We start from the raw sequence: 21959 nt of genomic DNA, 5'->3' as shown, positions 1-21959 counted from the left end.
CCTAACTGTGTGTTGAAAGCACCAGAGGAGAAGGGAAATTTTTGCAGACACTAGGAGAAACATAGAAGAAGTGCTGATCACAGGAGTCACGCGTAAAACAATTAACGTGATGTGAAATGTAGGAATGGGCAAAACTCCTTTATATTTCCAGGTTCCAGTTCTGTGTGTGATTATGTGCACATACTTAGACTCGTCGAGTCTGTTTTTAACACAGGTTTCAGTGGAAGTTGTGCTTGGAGTTAAATACATAAGTGGTTATGTGTTAGACATTTAAGAACTTGCCAGAGCTTTAAAATACAAGTAAGCTTTATCATGGATTAGTACAGCATTGTAAACTTATGAGAGGGACAGATTTTAAAAAGTGCAGGCGTGTGTGTCTGGTGATGTCCTTTGTTTAATGTGGATGCCTTTGTTTGGCTCAGAAACAAAGCCAGTGTGTTCTGCCTTTTAGATGGACTGTGTCTTGAAGTGTTGCATAATTTGAGCTCTTGCTCTAGGAACATATGAACATATGAACATATAAATCTAGTATATGGTGGGGTGATAAAGGTTTGTTTCTTTGTTTGTTTGTTTTTAAGTGCAAAAATTCAAATGCTTTGCTTTCAGATCATAGATCTTCTTCTCAGTGTGTTTCTAGATATGTGTTTTATCTTTTAGGTAGTCCTGTGTGAAGCTGAGAGACAGACTTAATGGTCTCTTGTGGATCCCTTCCAACTCAGGATATTCTGTGATTTGCCTGTGTCTTGTCTTGCTGTTTACTCTTGAACCTATTGACTTAGACTTTGTTTCAGCTGGACTGTCCTGTTCCTTGGGCAGTGTTTAAGATGAATGGCATTTCCCATCTCATTAGTCCCCCTGTTCAGTTGTGCAGAAAATTGTGTGGTGATTCAGAGGTAAACTTGTCAGTTGTCTTAGTTACAACCAACGTTTGCCTCAGTGCAGGCAGTGAATGTCAGTCTGCATCACTGTAAGGATGAGCATGTTGTGATTGTTTCAGTTTCTTTGGCTAGAAATGTCAGGCAAATAGAAGTCTTCCTGTGGTCTGTTCTGCTTGTGTAAAATGGTACAGAATTCCCTGGGCAGTCAATGCCTGTTTGTTGTTTTGGAGGATTTAAATGCTTTGTATTACTTTAAAGATTATAATAGAAAGGTGTTGTGTGGTTTTTTTCTTTTCTTTTTTTCTCCTTCCTGTCTTATTTGTATGTATTTGTGTAATTTCTAACAATCATTCTGGTTGTTTTCCTTCTAATTTAGCTTAACTTATTATCCACGTGTTCTCAATATGCAGTCATTTTGCACTGATGTAGGTGTACTGCCTCAAAAGCTCTCAAATTTCATTGAATTTGATTAATTTCCAATCTAATATGTGGTCTAAGGAAAAATAAATTTGTCATTACAAAATGCATTCTTCTTAATAAATGAATATATTATTGGGTCTTTTTAAAAAAATTTTATATTTCAGTATTCAAACTGATGATCAAACTGCCAGTTCTTGTCCATGTAAGTGCATTTTTAGGCACTGATGGGAGATCAGTGTGACTTCTCCTCCATGTTGGCAATCTGATGCATATCACTGGGTTATATCCACTCTTCTTCCCCTGAACTGGTTGTTGGATACAGCAATATTCAGTCAGTTTCATTCAGTGCACTGAGTCCATTTGATACCTTTTAAGCAATGTTTGGTAAAAACAAAGCTAATTGATCTAACATGTACTTTACAGAATAATTTTTATCATGATAATGCAGTATAAACAATCTTAGAAACTAAAGTGCTTCTTAGATAATAATAGTGTTACTTTTTAAAGTAAATATTCCTTTTTCATAATTAGATCACAGCAGTGTTGCTATTGATGGCTGGTCCTTCTTCCATAACTTCATGTTTCTAGTGTGGTGTGATAAGATTAAATATGCCTTTTTCATCATTTTAAATGAGGTGATTTTAGTTCATGTCTGCCAGGTTACATCAGCTGTCCTCTGCCAAATGCTGCTTACATTGGCATCCAACTGAATGTAGCTTTTAATTTATCATTTTGTAATGAACATCAGAGTTTCATTTATTCTCCTCTCCCACAAACTTTAAACCTAGCAACTTGCTTCTTGTCTTCCCAGAGTTCAGCACCTTTCCTCACCTGTGTCTTTAGTTTTTTTTCCTTTTCTTAACACTGCAACATTAAGTGCATGAAACAAATGCTTCTCTGTCTATGGCCTGTTCAATTACCTGTTTTGTTTTGTTTTGTTTTAAACCTGTTGGTGCCAGGACTGAGCCCAGCCACAGCTATGTTTTGGACAATTAAGTGAACCAGTAGATACAAACGCATGGCTGTAGCATGTGCAGTCTGTGTTGCTACTGCTATAGAGGTTGCAGATATGTGTGTGAAGTGCTGAAGTCTCTAATTGACATCTCATTATAGTGTTCACTGCTGTTCCTCCTTTTTGTATACGTGTTTGGGGGTTACTAATAGTTGCATAGTATGCATTATTGTGGTTTTTTCTCCCCCATCACTTGAATGTACAGGTTAGCTGTTGTTTGCAGTGCTGAGTTGTCTGATTCCCTTGGTAGAAGAAGCTGAACAGGCGTTTGGGCAGCAGCATGGCAGATTATTTTCCTAGAATCCAGATCACAGTTGCTTAAAGTGCAGTAACCTCCATTTTATCATTTGCTTGGCGCACTGCAAATCTCAGAAGCACTAGAGGCTGGAAAAAGCAGAGTGGAAAACTTTACTGACTGCAATCAGTGCTTTTATATTAGTGCTTTTTTTGCTCTGTGTGTGTTTAGGTTTTCGTTCAAGTTTGTGTTGGGTTGCTTTGTTTTGTTTTGTTAAACCTTAAGCCTGGGGTATGCGTAGCTCATTTAGTTCTCTTATTCTTCCAGTTTCAGGTGAGAGAGAGTAACATTTTGTTCTGGCCACAAATCATAAACTCAAACAGTGGAACAGGATTGCTCATTGTTCTTCTTTACTCTTACGCAGGACTGATAATATTCAGCTTTTGCAATACCTGGTACAGGCTGCTCAATGAAAGTGTCCTTTATTCTTTTGACTAAGCACAGCACTTGAGAAGTTCACCAGGAACATTCTCTCTGGACAAACAGTGGTGTGAACTGTTGCCATGGGTCCTGGTTTATTTACTGGTGGTGCATGAATTGCTCAGGGCTTGTATGTTATTTGCTAGCTGAAGGCTTGACTAGCCACTGTCTTCCACACTCTGTAATTGTATAAACCAATGTAAAGTAAACCTTGGCATTCTGATTTAAAAGTCAGATGGAGAGTCACTTGAATAAGTATTAAAATTGCAGTTTTGCCTGAATTCTAATAATCTGTAAGCTGCAGTACCCAGTCCCTGTATTCTTTAATTCTCAAGGATCGCAGTTCTGTGCCCTGGCTGACCTACCTAACCTATCATTACCTCAGTCATAGTTGATAGGAATGTTGAACTGGGGCACTCGAAGTATTAAGTCTTTTTAGAGAAAACTGTGGGATTGAGTTTGAAAGCTAAATCTTAGAAAATGAATGTTGGGTCAATTGTATCTATTTATTTATTTTGGGTTTTAAATTTTAAAGGTTATTTAAATCACAGGCTTTGTCAGAGGATGAATGTAGCTACTGCTGTGTTTTATGCAGGTGGCAGTATCACCACAAGTGAGGTTTGTAAATTAGCTTGTAAAACATTGTCATGGAGCAAGCTGTATGAGTGTAGACTTTTGAAGTCCAGTCATTTTTATTAGTTCTTAGTAACATGCAGTGTGAAGCATGGGCTCTTAACTGCATGTTTTGCTTTTGATCACATTATCTCCAGCTCTCATTCATAGATTTAAGTACAAACACTGTTTCCAAATAATGTCAGTGAAATTGCTTCGGTTGATGAGAAACAGGCAAGACTTAATTAGTTTGCCAGGCTCCTGAGATTTTGGACTTCAGTGTATTTAAAGTCTATTTAAGACTGAATGTTGAAATGAGCATCAGCTCTGTTGTAACATGAATTGTAGTGTCCATTCACATTTCTGGGAAATTTCAGTTCTGTGAATGCTTACCTAGTAAAAGGAAAGCAAGCAAGGAAACCTACAAGTTGAAGATTTCTGGCTACCAAAGTTACTTCTGAGAAGTCTCAGAAGAATGAGTAAGAAACTAATACAGAGAAGGTACTGCAATAGGGGTAGCATTTGGACAATTTTAATGGAAGTTACTCTTTTGTATTAGGCAAACATACAGAGATGTATGTTGGTAGAGCAGTAGTACTGTGTGAAGTCACAGAAGATACATGAGGTGGAACATTTTTAAGGACAGTTATTTTTGTTTGTGGACAGAAAACTTCCCTCTCACTTAAGGTGGTTACTTATACAATATAATTGTACAGCAGAAACTGTGAGAGAGGGACAAACAATTGTCCGAGAGGGACATCCTCAAGTCTGAATGAGGAGTACTCCGAACTGAGCAAGATGCTTTTCAGTATGACAAATTCAGTCTCCAAAATGAAATAAATAGAATACAATCTCATCAAGTCATGCTTGAATCTGAACTAAATATCCTCATAATTGAACAAGACAGACTCCAAGCCAAGCTGGAGAGTGAGAGCATTGGAACTGACCAACCTGATCAACCACAGGAGGCACCAGTTTCAATGTCAGTTGCTCGTGTAAGAGAATGGAAAATGAAATGAATCGTGACTCTGAACAGAGGAAGGAGGAGGGGGGGAAAGTAGAGGAAGCTGTAAGAGAAGAGGAGGAAAGAGGTCTAGAGGAGCAGCTCCAAGATCCAGAGGAAGTGTCCCTGAGTCCAGGGGAGGGGCCCTCAATAAGATTGGGGTCACCGACACCCAGGAGGGTAGCAAGAAGTGCTGAAAGAGTGAGTAGGAGGTGAGCAAGACATCATTATCATTACTGATCGATCTCTGAAAATGAATGAAATTAGAGGTCTGAGAAAAGACTTTTCACACAACCCAAATGAGCCTATTGTCACCTTTGATGTTACTTTGATGTTGGGACAGTGGGGCCAACAGTGGGTCCTTTGGGATGGGAAGCTCAGCTCTGGGCTTGGGTGTGAAACGTTCTGCACCTTGATGGGTGCCATGTGAACAGAATGCTCACCTCCTTCCGCATACTGAGTCAGTACAGATTTGACAGGATATAAAGAACATCCACTATACTGCTGCTGGAGAGAAAGGTCCCACTTGGAGTTTGTGGCAAAGAGCCTCAAGAGAGACCCAAGGCCAATCCCTGGGATTTTGGAGTCGAGCGTACAGGGCATCTGAAGAGTGCTACGCTCCAACTGAGAAGGAGATTTTAGCTGCGTATGAGGGAGTTTGGGCTGCTTCTGAAGTAGTTGGTACTGAAAGCAGTACCAACTACTTCAGAAAGCAGCTCCTGGCACCTCAACTGCCTGTGCTTTACTGGATGTTTAGAGGAAAGGTTCCCTCCACCCATCGTGCTACCAGTGCCACTTGGAGTAAGTGGTTTTCATTGATTATGCAGTGATTATGGGGAACCTCAGCCGTCCAGGGATCCTAGAAGTGATCGTGGACTGGCCTGAAAGCAAAATGTAAACTGTTGATAGACTGAAAGCATCTTTAGAGGTCTCAAGAAGAATTTCTGCAGCAGTCTTTTATTCCCTCCATGTAACTTTGGGGACTTTTTTTCCTTGATTATTTTTCTCATGCAGCTAAACTGCACTGCTTAAGCAAAGGTGGCTAATGTTACTTGAGGCCCTCTGTACCATGAGAAGCAGCTGCAGGAGACCAACAGATTTGACATGTTAGAGACCCATACACTCCTGGTGAGACACCTGGTGGCCTGGCAAGATGCTTTAGTGTCCTGGATTCAGCTGTTCCATGGATGCTCAGAAACTAGGGAAAGTGTACCTTCATCGCACTTCTTCAGAGTGCTGGTGGGTTCTCTTGTGCCAGCAGTGTGGAAGAAGTGGGATAATTATGTGATTCTTTGGTTGTGTATTGTGCATTGGGTAGAAAACAAGAAGCTAGGCAGATTACCTTCCATTATTAGCCAGTTATTTCTTACTCATTCAAAGTGAGACTTAGCTGTCAGTATTGCTGCATTACGTATATATCAACTGTATAATATCTTGTATATAATGTAGTATTGTTATATTATTGCTATGTAAGAAGAAATTATTTTTCATTCTCTTTTCTATTTACAGTATTAGTTTTCAGAGGTGTTTGTTTGCAGTTTTTATGTTTGCACTCATGACTTAGGATATATCAGTGTTATGCAGTGATGCCACATCAATTTAAAAGGGTTCCTTGGAATGAACATGCTTATGCTGCTTTACTTTCTAATCTGCTGATTGTTTTAGAGTCCACAGTTGCTACACAGGAGACTGCCAGGTTCATAGTGCAGACCGTACGTAGTTTGCTTATATTCTTCTCACACCTCTCTACTCACTGGTGAGTAGAGCAGGAAATTCCCTCCTGGTTGCAATGGCATAGTGCCCCTGTGGGAGCAACAGCTGCTAATTCCTCTGCCTCACATGGAAGAGTAATGAATGTCCACCATGTTAAACGGCCACACTGATGTTCTATAATTAGAAATGAGAAGAAGAAACAGAAGTGTGTTTCTTATACTCCCTTAGAAGAATGTTTACCAGATGTCTTGTGCATTATTTTGTCTCACATACTCTGCTGGGTTAAGTAGGCAATTAGATTCAACAGATACGAACAGATATGCTGAGGAGGTGTTCAGTGTTTTTATTTTCTTTTTCAGGATCTGGTAGCATAAGCCAGATTACAACGAATGGGGATAATGAAGGAACTACGAAAATTATTGCACCTTCCCCAGTGAAAAGGTGGGTAGTTCCCTTACAGCTTTAAAGAGTTTGTGTATTACAATGGATAGAGCAACACATTCAGTAATCATCAGTCATAGCGTTTTCTGGCCTGAAGATTAGGACTCTCTGATTTTTGCTGACACAGGTAACAGAGTGTCGCCCAGTTACTTCAGAAGGCCCTGATCTTCTCCTGAGCCAGAGCAGAAGTTTGCAGTTCACTCTGGTGATGCAGAGTTTGGAAACTCGCGAATCAGGGCTTGTTAGCAGGTAGATAGTCTCTGTTCAAAACCTGATAAACCAGACTGTGACACAAGGGACACTGGTCAGGACAGGTGTGAAGACCTGCCTGTCTCTCTCCTGCTCCCTCCGTCCACAGGCAGAACAAGCTCTGCTTAGGGTGAGTGGACAGGGAGTTTCTGGGCATTGCCTTTTTTCCATTAGTTCTATTAATGCTGCTCTCCATCACCCATTACACTGGTAAATCCAAGAGCACAGATCTCATGTTTGTTTGCAGTGGTGAACTGCCAGTGCTGTTCTGGGCTTGTATGGTCTGCTGTGTCAGTGCTGAAGCGCACATCTGTTCATAAGGCTTACTTGAGAGAAAAGTGTGAGGTTTAGATTCAGAAGGAGATTTATGTCCTCACCCTTAATTTTAGGTGAAATGTGTGTGCACAAATCAAAAACAGATGATCTGGCAAAACAATGAGTCAAAATCTCAGTGCCTGAGTCTCATGCTTAGATGCCTAGTTATCTGTCTCTGCATGCCCAGTAACCCCGACAGCTTTTTTCGAGCTGAGGAACTCTGACCTTACCCTCTCTACTGAATCTGTGGGTCTTCACATGCTCAGTATCTGCACTGACCTCGGAAGGAATGTGCAGAAGATTTGCTGTAAATACTTGGTAGATAGGCTTTCATGTTGTCTGATATTTTAAACTGTTATCCCAACAGAGAAGAGATGAATTTAATTGCCTCTTTAGTTTAAGGGAATTGGAATCCAATATTCTTGCCGTTAGAAAACAATACTGATCACAAGTTAATGCTTACAGTTTTTCTTCTCCATCTGGCTGAAGCTAAGGCCACTGAGCAGAAAACAGTACAGGATTTGGTAGGAAAGTGACTGGAGGATGTAGTTTTGTCCTGTAATGCAGAGATGAAATTATTGGGTAGGAGGGGCCCTTAAGTACAGTTTATATTTCCAGTGCTGTATATACATTAAAAAGAAAAGAAAAAGAAAAAAGAGGCAAGTTGTAGAATGGGGAATTTCAGAATTTCAGTGTGGAGGCTTCAGAAGTTCTTCTGGGTTTAATTTCTTGGCAGTTCAAAAACAATTCTCAGGCAGATTCTACCTGACTCATGATTTTAAATAGTATTAGTCACTTCTAAACATCAAAACAAAAAGTTGAAGTTGGCTTTTCTTCCATGCATTATGTTTAGGAATAGGTCTGTTTTTCTGTGTGTCAGTGCCTACATGAGTATGGGCCTTCCAGGTCCATATAGCTCAGTGTACCTGGCAGGCAGCACACATCCTCTGTGAAACATTTACTGTTTGGTAGTTTATTCCATTCTCTGTAATTCTTGCATTGCTTCTCAGTCATGCTTACACAGCATTTTTCAGCAGCTTTTATGAGCTGAGTTCTCATAGTTTTTATTCATTGCTGAGTTAGTCATCTCTTCTGTATAAATGATGTAAATTCAAGGTAAGTCATAAAAATAAAAATAAAGAAAACAACCCAAAACAATAATCTCCCAGAGAAATCAGATCCTGGTGGTGTGGACTCAGTCCCTTTTTGTAGCTGAGTTCCTGGAGATAATACCAGTATCTCCCAAGATGCTGTGCTTTAGCTCTAGTTGTGAAGTGTGTATATCTGCTCTGAATGTGTAATGAGTTAGCAGTCTAATGCAGCGAGCTCACCTCTCAACATTATTCCTATTTCTCTCTCCTTTTAAGATTTGAAAGTGCAACTCAGATTTCTTTAAAACCCACATCAGTCTGAGAATTCTTCAGCAACTTAAGCTGTGCAAAAAAATATTGCTCTCTGTAATACAGCACAGAAACTTGTTTACCCAAATAACTAGCTTGCTCTGTTGCAAGCACTTGTTTTTCAGCATGTGCAAATAAGAATCAATGATTAATGAGTGCATTACTAAGAAAATGATTTACCTGATGAAGTGTAATACAGTTTCTTTCCTGCTGACTCGCTGTAGCTTTGCATTTTGTTCGCTATGTGAGAATTAAATGATTAACTCAGTGACCTGTAGTAACCAAAGGCTGAGGTTAAGAGTGGATTACTGAGTTAAGTAGCCATGATTCTTTCATACAGTGGTGTCTGTCACCACCTGCTCTGTGTAGAGAGCTCCGGCTTATGTTCCCCTGTTTTAAGCACCTGTGAAGCCTTTTTTGCTGATATAGTTGCACTTTGGAAAGATCTGTGGTGTTAATGCTTGTAGTGGGTTGCTGTCAGTAATACTTCTTGAAGAGCTTAGTGGAAACTAATATGGGTTAGTTTTGTATCAAGTGACCTGCTCGTTCAGGCTGAAATTGAACCTTAGGGATAATGATACAGGAAATTATGGGAGAGAAGATATGTGTAAGAGCATGCTCCACCTGTAAGCCACCATAGAATACTTGAAGTGGCAGTGACAAGGCTATCCATGGGCATTAAGGACCTGAGAGTTGTAAAACATCACCTGTGGGAAAGCAAGTAAGAAACGAAGAGCTAGAGCATGTTGCTCTTTCTCTCCTTAACACTCAAAGGTACTGGTTGCAGACACTGAAACCTGCCTTGTAAGCTGGGTCAGTGCCTTGATTGTGCTGCTGCTTCACCTTGTAGCAGTCTGTGAAAACAGCATTTCATTTTGTCAGTCCCCCGATTAGTGTCTAGCAAAAAAAGCAGCGTAGGCAGTTGCAGAGGGAAAGTATGTTACTCCCTAAACCCATAGTCTGACATGTTTTGAATAGTTACCAACCCAGACTTTGTTGCTCTGATCTTAAAGTACTGTAGACCTACAATAGTGATACAGAAGTATGATAAGGATAATCTGAACTGTGTGGTGACTTCTCGGCTGAGAGAGATGAAATAGACTATGATTCTTTCACTTGGAAACAAGATGAACCAGGTGTTGGATGTATGAAAAAAATAATGAGGTGGAGTTCGTGATTAAGGAATGATTATTCACATGACTCTTCCCCCTATACTCCTTTTGTTTTGTTTTCACCCCCCATAAACACAGAACAATGAAGAACACAGGGTAGACGTTTTGAAAAGGGTGGAAGATGTGAAATGAAGTCATTTATCTATCTATCTATCTATCTATCTATCTATCTATCTATCTATCTATCTATCTATCTATCTATCTATCTATCTGTGTACTGCTGCCAGGAACAGTTGGAGCTCAAAAGACAAAAATGGCCAGAAGGTGTTTAAGTGAATTCATGGAAGAAACTTCCATCAAGAGCTATATAAAACACAGAGCAGATAAAAATTCTGGTTCAATAATACGCTAACTGCAGATTGTGGAAGACGAGATACGTACTGTATCTCTGCCCTACTGCTTGACTTCTTGCCTAATCATCTTGTTTTGAGACAAGATTGACCTTTTTGTCTGTGCTACCATAATTTTGTGATTGTGGAGCTGTCTTTCAGGTCAGAATCTCTTTAGGAGAGATTCTGTAATGTATCAGCTGTTGGCCTTCTTTTACATGGCAGGCAAATAGCTGTGTGCCACAGTGGCTCTCTGAAGTGTCTGTATTCCTCAAAGTTTAATTTCTGAGAGATGGAAAAAAAATGTGACTTATGCACTGTGGATTTAAAAGAGATATCTTTGTTTTTGTTTAGCTTTAAAAAGATGAAAAATGAGAACAGTCCAGAAACCCAAAGAAGTAAAACAAGCGCACCATGGGAGGAAAATGGCCAGCAGAGGTAAGGCAAAGCATGATATCTTAAGTATTATGTATGCTAAATATTGTATCCTGGAAAAAGGGTGAGGGATTTTGATATAATGTATTAATGGACTAGCTGTAACTCTATATTGCAAATAAACAGGTTGATCATGGCACAGTCAAGTAGTAAGTTAGAACTCTGACAGTATATGAATAGGAGGTAGTTGTCAGTGGACAGATGTGCCCTGCACCTTCTCATTGAGTTCTGTTCATGGACCTCATGTGTTGAGCATGTCTGTTGAAGACCTGGAGATTGGGGATGAGAAACCTTGGTAATAGCACAGAGTTGTTCAGTGAGACTGGAAGTTGTATGAGAAGAATGGAAGGAAGATTCTAAGGGTCTGAGTTACAATCCATTAAATGATGTTGAGACAGAGATTACAAGGGAGTTAAGAATAGTTCCAGTTTTCCAACTAAAATGAGGTTCTGTGGACTTTTGGTAGATAACTTCATGAAAACATCATCTTAGTAGCAGTAGGAAAGATGATTAGCAATTATTAGGATAGGCATAGTGAAGAATGAAGGAGAACAGCATTCTGAGATTAGAAAAATTTGTGCATCATGTGCTTCTTGCATGAACTGTTGGTGAAGTTCTGAGGAGAAGTCTTGAAGGGGATAGAGGCTATACAAAGGTATAGATGGCTGTACAGGAAACTTGTAGTAGGAGCAACTGTGTAGACCAGGATTCTTCAGTCAGGGAATGTACCTCTGAATAATGAGTAGTGTAGGGGAAAGGGATAGAGACCAGGATTGTATTTCTCCAGTGTAATATCTTGGTATCTTCAAATGAAGCTGGCAGGAGAGTGTTTAAAAGTACTGAGGAAGGAGGAAAGGAGTGACCCTCTGTGCAGAGGAGACCTGTGGTGCTCCTTACCAAGGGATGCTAAGTGATTCCTGGGGGAAACTGGTTGTGCATGGAAGTGAAATCAGCTTAAGGTTTATGAAGACAGAGGTGTAACACCTGGCTCACTCAGTCACCCTGAGCAGGGAATAACAAGCACTAGGGAACTGTCATATGATTAAACTTATTACTTTTCTTAAGTGATTGTTCATGGCCATTTTTGTTAACAGTGAGCTAGATGGCATCTTAGTTTAATGCAGTGAAGTCCTGTTATTACATGATGATTCATATTTATACATGGTGGCATTTGAGGCATGTTTATGCTGTGATTCTGCATAGAGTTTTCAGTGTAAGGACAAGGCAGTGTGCAAATGTTCATTTGCCAGGATGGACATTTATGATATTTAAAAAAGAACCAATGTCAACTTGTCACAGTATAGCTTTATGGTTAAAGCTGTTCTCAGTATGGAAGGAGTTTTGATTCCCAGGAGCCCAATAGTAGTGGGATTGAGTTTTTGAAAGGATGTTTGTTGTAAAGAACTAAGCGGTTTTAGGTACAAAAAACAGACCATATGTTGCAAAAAGATTTTTAGCTATGCAGAGCATCACTGTAATCAGCAGTATGGAGAAGAAGGAGTTTAGGAAAGCAAGAAGAATTTGTTGAGAATATGATGTTTGGCAGATAGCTGTCATGAAACGGGCTGAGTATCACCAGACAGAAATATGTTCTGGAGTTTAAACTAGTTGATTTAGGAAGGTGTGAAGCTGTTACTGCATCAGTAGACCACCTTTAGAGTAGTGTGTTTTCCATTGCAGGCTCTGTTCCACTATTGGAAGTTGCATTTCTGTAGGAAGGCACAACTGTACCATTCATACAGGCCTTTGAGAACAGACTATGCAGTCTGCTTTTGATACTGTAGCAGCCTTAAGTCCTACCAAGGCTTAAGTACGTGAAGCTTGAGATACATCCATGCCATTTTCAGAGGATTCTGTAGATGAGCAGCAGACATCCAGAGCTAAAATTATTTAACAGTCCAGATTTTTGTCTGTGCTGAAGATTTATGTTGGGGTGTGGGCACTGTTTTTGTACTTAAATCCATGGAAAACCTAAAACAATACAGATGCATGTGAATACCCCATTGTGAGTTGTGTAAATCTTCCTAAATCACAGAAATTCTAGAACAAGGTGTATGTGCTTGGTTCTACATTTTGTAAGCTTAGAACTGTCATCTTTCCAGTGCCAGGTGGTCTCTGTTCTGCATTTTAAGTGTTCAGGGTAAAATATTTGCTCTTGGAAAGCAGTACTGTTGGTATTTACACTGCATGTATGAATGCACATGCTTGCCCACTCTTGTGTATGTATATAAAGGAACACATGAATGTTCGAATGTGTGAGCCTTCTCATTGTTCTTGTAGATCTAATCTAGGTTATCTGACTTAATTACTGTGAAAGCAGAGAAGTCAGTTGTTTGCTTTTCCTTTTTAACCCCAGTGGGCTGTATAATTCCCCCAGTGACCGCAATAAATCACCAAAGTTTCCTTATGCTCGGCGACGGAACCCATCAGGTGGCAGTGAGAATGAGTGTGGGCAGCCAGTCCGGAGGAGGTAAGAGCCCTGAGGCCTATTGCAGTTAGCTTCTTATGGCAGAAAGCTTGTGGTCCTGAATGCTCTGTGCTCAGTAAAGCCTCTTGAAGACACTGCTGAGTCCTGGGAGTGTCAGTTTGTGCAAAATGAAAGTGAACTTGGAACATGGGATTTGATTTTGCAAAGGAAACTTTGATCAGGGTTTTATCTTGTTTGTTTATCGTGTGTATGAGAAAAATAATATTGAAAATACAAAAACTTATATTATTTGCACTTGAAAGATCCTTTCAGTTGCTGCATCTGTTTTGCCTTTGTCCTTGTAAAGAAAAGGATTTATGGATCTTGCTTGGTTGACAATGAACTTCCTTTACAAAACAGTAACTTAGTTTTAATTAACTAACTTAGAAAACTGGAATTAAATGGATGGAGGTACTTTGCTTTGTGTCCTGGAGTATGTCCAATATGTGAATCAGTGACAGCTCACATTATGAAGTGATAGTTCTTACAGTCTGCATGTTACCTGGGGTTATTTGTCCTGCTGAAAGACTGTTTTCATCACCTACACTAGCTAAAGTACACTGGTGCTGAGGTCTGCTGTGAAATATAGATGCACATAGCTACTGTGCTGTATTCACAGTCTTTGAAGACTACTTTACGAGCCTGCACCTTGAAGCTTCTGACATCTCTGATGCAATTCTCTTTTGGGCTTTCAAAGCCAAAGTTTGCAAAGGGGTCTTTGTAGAGACAGCCTTATCTGTGAGGAAATCTTTCTCAACAGACAAGAAGGTTTTATATTTATCAGGTTTCTGAGCTGCTCTAAACTTCCTACATGCCCATTGCTGTCTAGAAAAGCAGTGAAGAAACTCAACCGTTGTGTATGTTTAGTGAGCTCATGCACAAGTTAAATGAAGTAAATCAGTGTAGTTCATCTTAAGTTGACAGAATTATGTTGTTTTTCTCTGTTGAATACGGCCCTTGTAAGTGTTGATAGCAGTGTGTTTACTGGCATTGAATTTCTTATTCATTCATGATTTGTTGTCAGAAAATATTATTGGGGTCTGCTAAAACAAAGGAATGTGAAAGCAGTGTAAAAGCATCTTGCAGCAAGAAAAGAATAATGCACTGTGTGGTAGGAGATCCTTTTGAGATGCAATGAGTTTGTCATCTGGGTTTTATGTTTGACTCATCTGCTAGCTAGACAGGTGGCCGTGCCAATAACAAGTTTTATCTTGGGCCACCACACCCCCAGAGTGTTTTTAGAAGGTCTTATCTCAAATGTAAGACTGTAAAGGCTGACAATAGTGGGTAGATTCTAACCTAATTGTGTCTTCCTGAGTCTTAGCTGAATTGACATGCTTTCCTTTTTCAACTGTTTAACAACAATAGCTATGCTGTGTATACAGACCTAACTGGAACTGAGAGGAAGACATCAGGATTTGCTATACTGAAAACATTAGGAAGCTGTAATGGCCAGCTTGCTGTGCTCAGCCTTGTAAGTCAGCATTTTGCAGTGAGAACTTGAATGTGATCAGGTTGCCTCTGCAACTTAGTGGAGTTGCCTTGAAAGTTTTTAAAGAAGCACATGCCTTTTTTTCTCCATCCTAAATACTGAAGATGGAAACCTTTGTGTATTTGTATTAAGTGACTCAATTATATTTCATTAACACTTCCTTAATATCACAGGAAAGCCCAGAACAGTGGTGAAGATTCAGATCTAAAGCACAGGAGAAGGTAAATATATACACCATAACAGTCATGAAGTGATAGTGAAGGTACTGACAATATTTTAGTTCCCTGTATCTCCTCCCTTCCTTCATTCTCCCCCCATTCTCATGAATTTTTAAAAGGTTTAGTGTGTTTCATCCATTTAAGTTTCTCTTTCCATTGCTCTGTAATATAACCTTATCACATCAATGACTCCTACAACCTGCCCTGCATGTTATTACTTCTAAACATATTATAAATGGTTTGTGGAAGTTTACTAAAGGCTTGTCTGCAGCTTGAAAATCAATTCCAGAAGTCTGAGCTTTTGGATTTTACATCTGCAGGTTGTGTTTTGACTAGTCCGTCTGTTTTGATATCATGTGTATTGTCATTTGAGATTATGTCCAGAATATAGATGCAGAAGCATATCTGTTCTGCTTAAACTTCTTTTTGTGGTTTTCTCAAGGTGTCTTAGACATTTTTACTTCCTTGTTAAGCTTTGCTTCTTTTTCTTGTGCAATCTTGTCTGGATGTCGCACTTTCAAATAAAATGCTGGTGTAAATTCAGGTGTGTGCTTCCGTGACTTCAACTTTCTACGCATCTTTTTACATATTTTTGCATCTGGAGTTCTTTGCTGTGACTCTGTGCTGTGCTCCTCCTTGTTCCTGTTCTGGCTGTTGGTAAAAGGACATAGCAGAGTGTATTTTGATGTCTGACTCTCTTGAAGCTTGTGAAGGAGAGAAGGCACTCCCAGGATCTGATTCAGTGCACCAGCATGGGAAAGGAGCTCTGGCAGAGAAACAAATATCTCAGGAACAATCACAGGAAGTCAGAGAAAGAGCTCATGTACTTTGTGCCTAAGATAACATTAATTTTTTGAAAGATGTTACCATTTCAATCTGCCAGTGATACACCCATGGTGAATGTCAAGAACAGAAAACAGATGATGTAGTTAGGCATTTCATGTAGGAAATGCAAGTGCTTAGACGAGATCTCTGCCTGAAGGCTGTACATTACCGATGTACAGATTTATTACTGAATGTAGCAGTGGACTTTCTCCACTTCTTCAGACTGGTGACTTAAATTTTAATCAAAAAAGGACTGCGTTAGGATATGAGCCTTCTCTGTCAGTTGTTTCTCTGAAATACCAAATTCTATCCCAAAGTTCCCGCAGGGCCGTGCATGTTCTGTCTCTTTTGCCTAACAGACTGTTTCTTGCTCCATGTGTCAGACCATGTTGGACGTGTTTCTTGCTTGAGCAAGAAAACATGGGGTAAATGATAAAGCTGCTCTGTAATTTCTAGAGGCTGGGGTTAGCTTTTGTGTTCCTGCACCTGTCTTAGGAAACCACCTTTATTTTTCTAACTTGCTTTTGATATATTATTCAGTTCAGTAAAAACTGATGTTTAATATGCAGTGAAAGATAACATCCTGACAGCTAGCATGAATAACCTGCCATTCATCTAGCATCTTGGCAGCCCTGCTGTCTTCCTGCAAGTGCTTTTCTGACAGTGAAAACAAGGTAATTTGATGTGAGTCCTCAAGATGTAGAGCAGATTTTAATTCCTGAAAAGCTAGAAAAAAGCTTATCTTGAATTGGACTAAATAGGCTTATCTTGAATTGGAGCAAATAGCATATTTTATTTTGCTGCCTTGGTACTTTATAGGATAAGTTGTTTAAATCAGAGCAAGGAAATACTTGAACTGTGAAAGAACAGTGTTGCTGTGATGACCGGGAAATTAAAAATAAATTAAAAAAAAAAAACAAAACCTAATGATGTTGAGAGTGTTAGTGGATATGAGGTATGGGAAAGGGGAAGAGAGAGTAGTGCATGCGTAAGATCTGCTGCAGTTGTGGGGCATGTTTTGCTCTTTGAACTTACTCAGCTTGCTTGAGCCAGTACCTTTTGGATGCTGTCTTTTAATCTTTTCTTTCTTAGGAACAACATTTTTCTGAAGAAACATGCATCTCTCTTGTTCTCACTTCTAGCTTCACCCAGTAATGTATTCTTTTTAACCTGGAAAGCTGTCTGTCTTGAACCTCTCAATGGATTTAAGTTATGAACCATAAAATTTGGAAGAATGAAGAGTGTTTGCTTCTCTGTTGGGGATGTTTCACTTACCTGAGACTATTCCCTGCAGACAAGCTGGGCTGAACTGATTTTCCTAGTCTTTGGTGTGCAATTATTCTGAAACGTTTCTGGAAGTTAATCAGTTACTTTAATAAAAGCTATTCTGGTTACTGCTTAGGAGAGAGGGGAGATCAGCCTCTTAAGTGATCTTTCAATTCCATAGACTCTGAGTCAATCAGTGATGCACCAGTCTGATGAAACCAGTCATAATTCAGCGGAATCATGGGCAGATTTTTGAGCCTTAGGTGTGGTGGAAGGACATCCACAGCAGGACCCTAGTTTCTTATTTAGAGTGTAGAGCAGCGTGTCACTGAGCAGTTAGAATTCCTAAGGGAGGTAAACGCTGTTGCTTTTCTACTCCTAGGAAGTATCTTTGATCTTATCCCATCCTGTTTGGCCTCTTCTCTCTAAACAGTTAGAACACAGGCTGAGCAGGTGCCTGACCATAGCTTTCAACCTTATCATGAAATGCCTTCTCTTACCTGTTACGCCAGATCAGCTGTCTTCACCTTTCATCTTGAGGGGCAATGTAACAAGTCTGCTCTTTTAACAATGCAGCTCAGAAAAGAATGAAGAAAAGCCAGGAGGAGCAAGAATATCAGCAGCATCAGCAGTCAACCTGCTTGTCTCTCGTATTTTATGCTCAGAGACTTAAGAAGAAAACTCTTGCTTTCCATTGCAGCAACAGTGTCACCAGTCTTAAATCCCGATGTCCAAAATTCTTCTGGACCATCCCATGTTAATTTTGTTAAACTTCTTCTGTTCGTCTATGGCACACAGAAGTGTGCCTATCCTTAGGGCTGAGACCATGGTCTTGCTGAACAGTAGTCCAAACCAGATTTTAATGCTGTATTTCAGGACTTAGCTCAGCAGTATGTTAACAGAGCCTTTATTTCTAGGACAAGAAAGCTCTGATAGTTGGTCTGTCTGCTGCAAAATTATGATCTGTGGCAACTGGGGTTTTAAAAGTTTCTGATAATAGAGGCCAAGTACTTCTTTGTACTGAGAAGGCAGTCAGATCCTCATTTTCTTCTTGAAGTTCGACTCTTGAGTATTACCTGTCTACTTTGTATCAGCCTTCTCCACTAGTTTTTACCAGTAATAAATAATCAGAGCCATAAATGTCACCGTACCATTTGAAGTTCCACAGTTGGAGATGGTAAAGAAGGTGCTGCTTCCTTTTTTTTCCTCACATGATGCACTGCCCAAATTGTAGCTGTGCCAGGGGTTACCTCAAAGCTGTGCTGATGAGCAAACCTGCCACTCTGTGTCTATGAAGATCAGCAGAAGCACGGTGCTAGTGGTGTTTCATCCTTACAGCCCAACACTCAAAAAATGACATGAGCTTAATAGAAGCTCACATTAAAAGTTACAGGTGAATAGAAGAAGATAAATCCAGTGAGTATTCTGATCTGCCTGCATAATCAGAATTGCCCTGTAAAGTTTCCATTGTGAGTCCAATGGTAAGGTGTAAGAAAGGAGAATGCACATAGTTTAAAGGTAGAACTTTTTACACCTCAAAGAAGTATTTCACTGAGGCATACCCGTAAGGAATGCTGAGAGCTAAAATAGTTGAACCCAAAAATGCAGTACAGTGATTCAGAAGGAAAATAGCAGTCACTTGACACTGCATTCTGGGTGCTTCCTTTGAAGCAGATATTTCCAGTTATTTAATAAGCAAAAGATAATATGACTCTCAGGTGTAGACAAGCCTTCTAGACTCTTGTAACTCTAATTTTCCTGTCTTTTAGGCATTGTTTATTCCTTGTTGAGAACATCAGCATTTTTCACAAGATATTTGTGATTAAAGTGATCCTGAGATACTGCTTTTCTCTTCTCCAGATCACGTTCTCGTTGTAACACCAGCAGTGGCAGTGAATCTGAAAATTCCAACAGGGAGCATCGGAAGAAGAGAAACAGGTGACCTTTTTATTGTTTAGACCATTTTACTTGTATGAAACACAGACAACTAGAGAATAGATTTTCTTGAGACAGCCCTAATAGGGACTGATGTTATATATGAACGCAGTCTTCCTGAAGCAGTGTCAAGTTGTTGCTTGAATAAAAAGAGAGAGAATTGCCATATTGCATGTATGCCTTTGGTATGTGCAGCAAATATGTACTTTCTCCTAATGCATGGAAAGATCTCACTAATGAACTGCAAAATCAAATCCTGGACATGTTAATAAAGGACTTGCAGCATTGATACAAATAAAGTGGATAATAATGGATATGGTATTCACAGCATATACTTTAAAACTTCCAAATTTTCAGGTGTCTGTTTTGAGCAAAAAATACGCCATTGTGGCAAGTAGAAAAAATAGTTTTGAATGGATCTGAAACTTGATGTTGTTTTCAAATGCTTGTATGTTAGTATGTTATGTTAGTATTCAAATGCTAGTTATGTTAGTATTTTTATTTTCCAAAATGTGAACTGTAGGCCTAAATCCAGAATGATTTAGCAGAGGGTTGTTAAGACTTTAGGGTAGTATGGTTAGGTGGTGGTTGGACTTGATCTTGAAGGTCTTTTCCAATCTGAGTGATTCTATGATTGTGTACAATGCCAGCTTTTAGTAGAACAATAGAACAATAGCATTTAATGTCAAATGATGCTAGTAAGGTTTGGATCTTATGTTCTGTTTTTCTTGATGATAAGAAGTTGGCATAACAACTAACTTGCTGTAGCATTTTTATATTGCACTTGTGGTAGCAGCATGAGAGCTATTTATATAACGTATTTCAGCAAAGCACATAGAGCTTCATATTGCATAAACAGAGCAAATGAGAACTGTCACTGAGCAAAAAAGGGATTGATTAGGTTTTTTTAAAGTAGTCTCCACAAGCTGTTGTGTTCCTTGTTTTGCCTACAGAATTATTAGTGATAAATTATTTTCAGGTATTTTGAAGCTTTTAAAGGTGGGGATTTGCTTGATATATTAGAACAGTGCTGAGAAATGTGTATGTTAAGCATAACTTTCAAGAGTTGAAGAGATTCTATAAAATTCTTAACATTGAAATGGTCTTGCATAAAGCATAGCTGAATCATGAGGTTTCTTTGGCAATTGTTTAAATCAGAGCAGAGCAGTCTTCTGAGATACTCAGCTAACAGCATAATACTGTGTATGGAAGTTTTGTTTTCTGGGTGAGCTCTGAGGTTTGAATGAAGTACTGGGTATATTTTCAGTGATATGTGGGTGCATTCTGTGTTTCATTCTCTCAGTACAATATTGCCTGCCTTTTTCTCCTGTGAAACCTCTTGTTCTCAGAGTTCCACAGGCAAGTCAATGAAATTAGACTGGCCACAAGAATGTTTTTAAAAGATTCCTGCAATATAAAGATTGAATTGTAAGAAGACATAAGTTATGCCTACCCTCTTCTGAAGAAATGAATGGGCCTTTACCAACTGTTCTTAGTTTGTGAAAAAGTGCTTACAATTAAAAAGAGTATAATCAATTTGTATGGAAGGACATTTTTTATGTTCTTCTGACATGCCCAGAAATGTAAGATATGCTAAAAATGTTGAAGTTACAGCATCTGTTGCTCCTAGATGGTCACTTGAAATCAGGCGAGATTATAAGTAATTGTAATTTTAAATACAATTAAATACAAATTGCAATTGTATAAGTAATAAGTGCTAAAGTAAACAGACATTAATTAAGGAAGGTCAGGTACTTTTTCCTTGTCAGCAAAACCAGGAAAAGCAGCAATCAATGATTTTTTTCCATTTTGTTAGCATACAAAACAAGAATCTCATAAGCTAAAAGGACACAGGCAGAGGTTTACTTTCCTCTCTTAGCAGAGGTGGTCCATCTACAGCAGGGTTAGTTGTGACAATACAGTGAGGCTTCCAAGTGCTTTTACTCATGTTTATTCATTGCATAGATTAATATTAATTTATTTCACAGTATAATAACTGAGTTCCTGAGTCAAGCACACTAACTTGTGCTGTTGTATTGAAACTACTGTCAACTTTTTGTTAGGTAGAAATAAAACATCATGGGAAAAAAAAAGCAAAAAAAAAGCAGGTGTGACCTACTAAAGGTAGAAAGGTAGAAGAATGGGAAGAAAATCTTTTATCTCAGTGGGAGAGGGAGGTGATCCTCCCCCTTTACTCAGCTCTTGTGAGGCCCCATCTGTAGTACTGTATTCAGGCTTGGGGACTCCGGTACAAGAAAGATGTGGAGCTCTTAGAGTGGGTGCAGAACAGGACTGCTAAGATGATCAGAGGGCTGGAGCACCTCTCCTGTGAAGAAAGGGTGAGGGAACTGGGCTTGTTTAGCTTGGAGAAGAGAAGGCTCTGGGGAGACCTCATTGTGGCCTTCCAGTACTTGAAAGGAGTGCATAAACAGGAGGGGGAATGGCTATTTATGAGTGTGGATAGTGATAGGACGAGAGGAAATGGTTTAAAACTGAGACAGAGCAGGTTTAGGTTAGATACTAGGAGGAAGTTTTTCATACAGAGGGTGCTTATGCACTGGAACAGGTTGCCCAAGGAGGTTGTGGATGCCCCATCCTTGCAGGCATTCAAGGCAAGGCTGGATGTGGCTCTGGGCAGCCTGATCGGGTGGCTGGTTACTCTGCACATAGCAGGGGTTTGAAACTAAATGATCATTGTGGTCCTTTTCAACACAGGCCATTCTATAATTCTGTGATTCTGAACATTTCCTCCAAAGCAAGTATTCATGGTAAGAGTAAGAACCTATGATGAATATTGGTCACTCTGAAAATAATGCCTCCTTTTTATTTCCATGGAAACTGTAGCAGGTACAAAGAACACAGCAACACCATCTGATAGAGAACATTCTTAGCTACAGAGCACTCTTTTTTAACATAGTCACCACTGTTAGCTATGTGTTTTTGCTGACAATAAGAAGATCCTGCATACTGCACTTGTGAAAACAGGTACCTATGGAGGTAAGCTGCAGTTGCTGCTGCAGAAACTCACCACCCACCCCTCACTATACTCACATAGAATTATG

General features: G+C 39.5%; 1 protein-coding gene across 3 annotated transcripts in view; it reads left to right on the top strand.

Moving 5' to 3' along the window:
• Positions 1-21959, top strand: part of EPB41L4A (erythrocyte membrane protein band 4.1 like 4A) — a 107604-nt gene that overhangs the window by 71273 nt on the left and 14372 nt on the right. For all 3 annotated transcript variants that reach the window (XM_015849456.3, XM_085529865.1, XM_085529864.1), the window contains 5 exons: positions 6713-6794; positions 10614-10697; positions 13051-13164; positions 14827-14874; positions 18823-18900. In XM_015849456.3, coding sequence (XP_015704942.1) covers positions 6713-6794; positions 10614-10697; positions 13051-13164; positions 14827-14874; positions 18823-18900 — 406 coding nt within the window. The remainder of the gene's footprint in view (positions 1-6712; positions 6795-10613; positions 10698-13050; positions 13165-14826; positions 14875-18822; positions 18901-21959) is intronic.

This window comes from Coturnix japonica, chromosome Z (assembly GCF_054131305.1).
Source record: "Coturnix japonica strain WE chromosome Z, WE-NBRP24, whole genome shotgun sequence".
NCBI classification, from domain to species: Eukaryota; Metazoa; Chordata; class Aves; order Galliformes; family Phasianidae; genus Coturnix; species Coturnix japonica.
The sequence above is the reverse complement of the archived record's forward strand: the minus strand, read 5'-3'. Positions and strand labels throughout refer to the sequence as shown.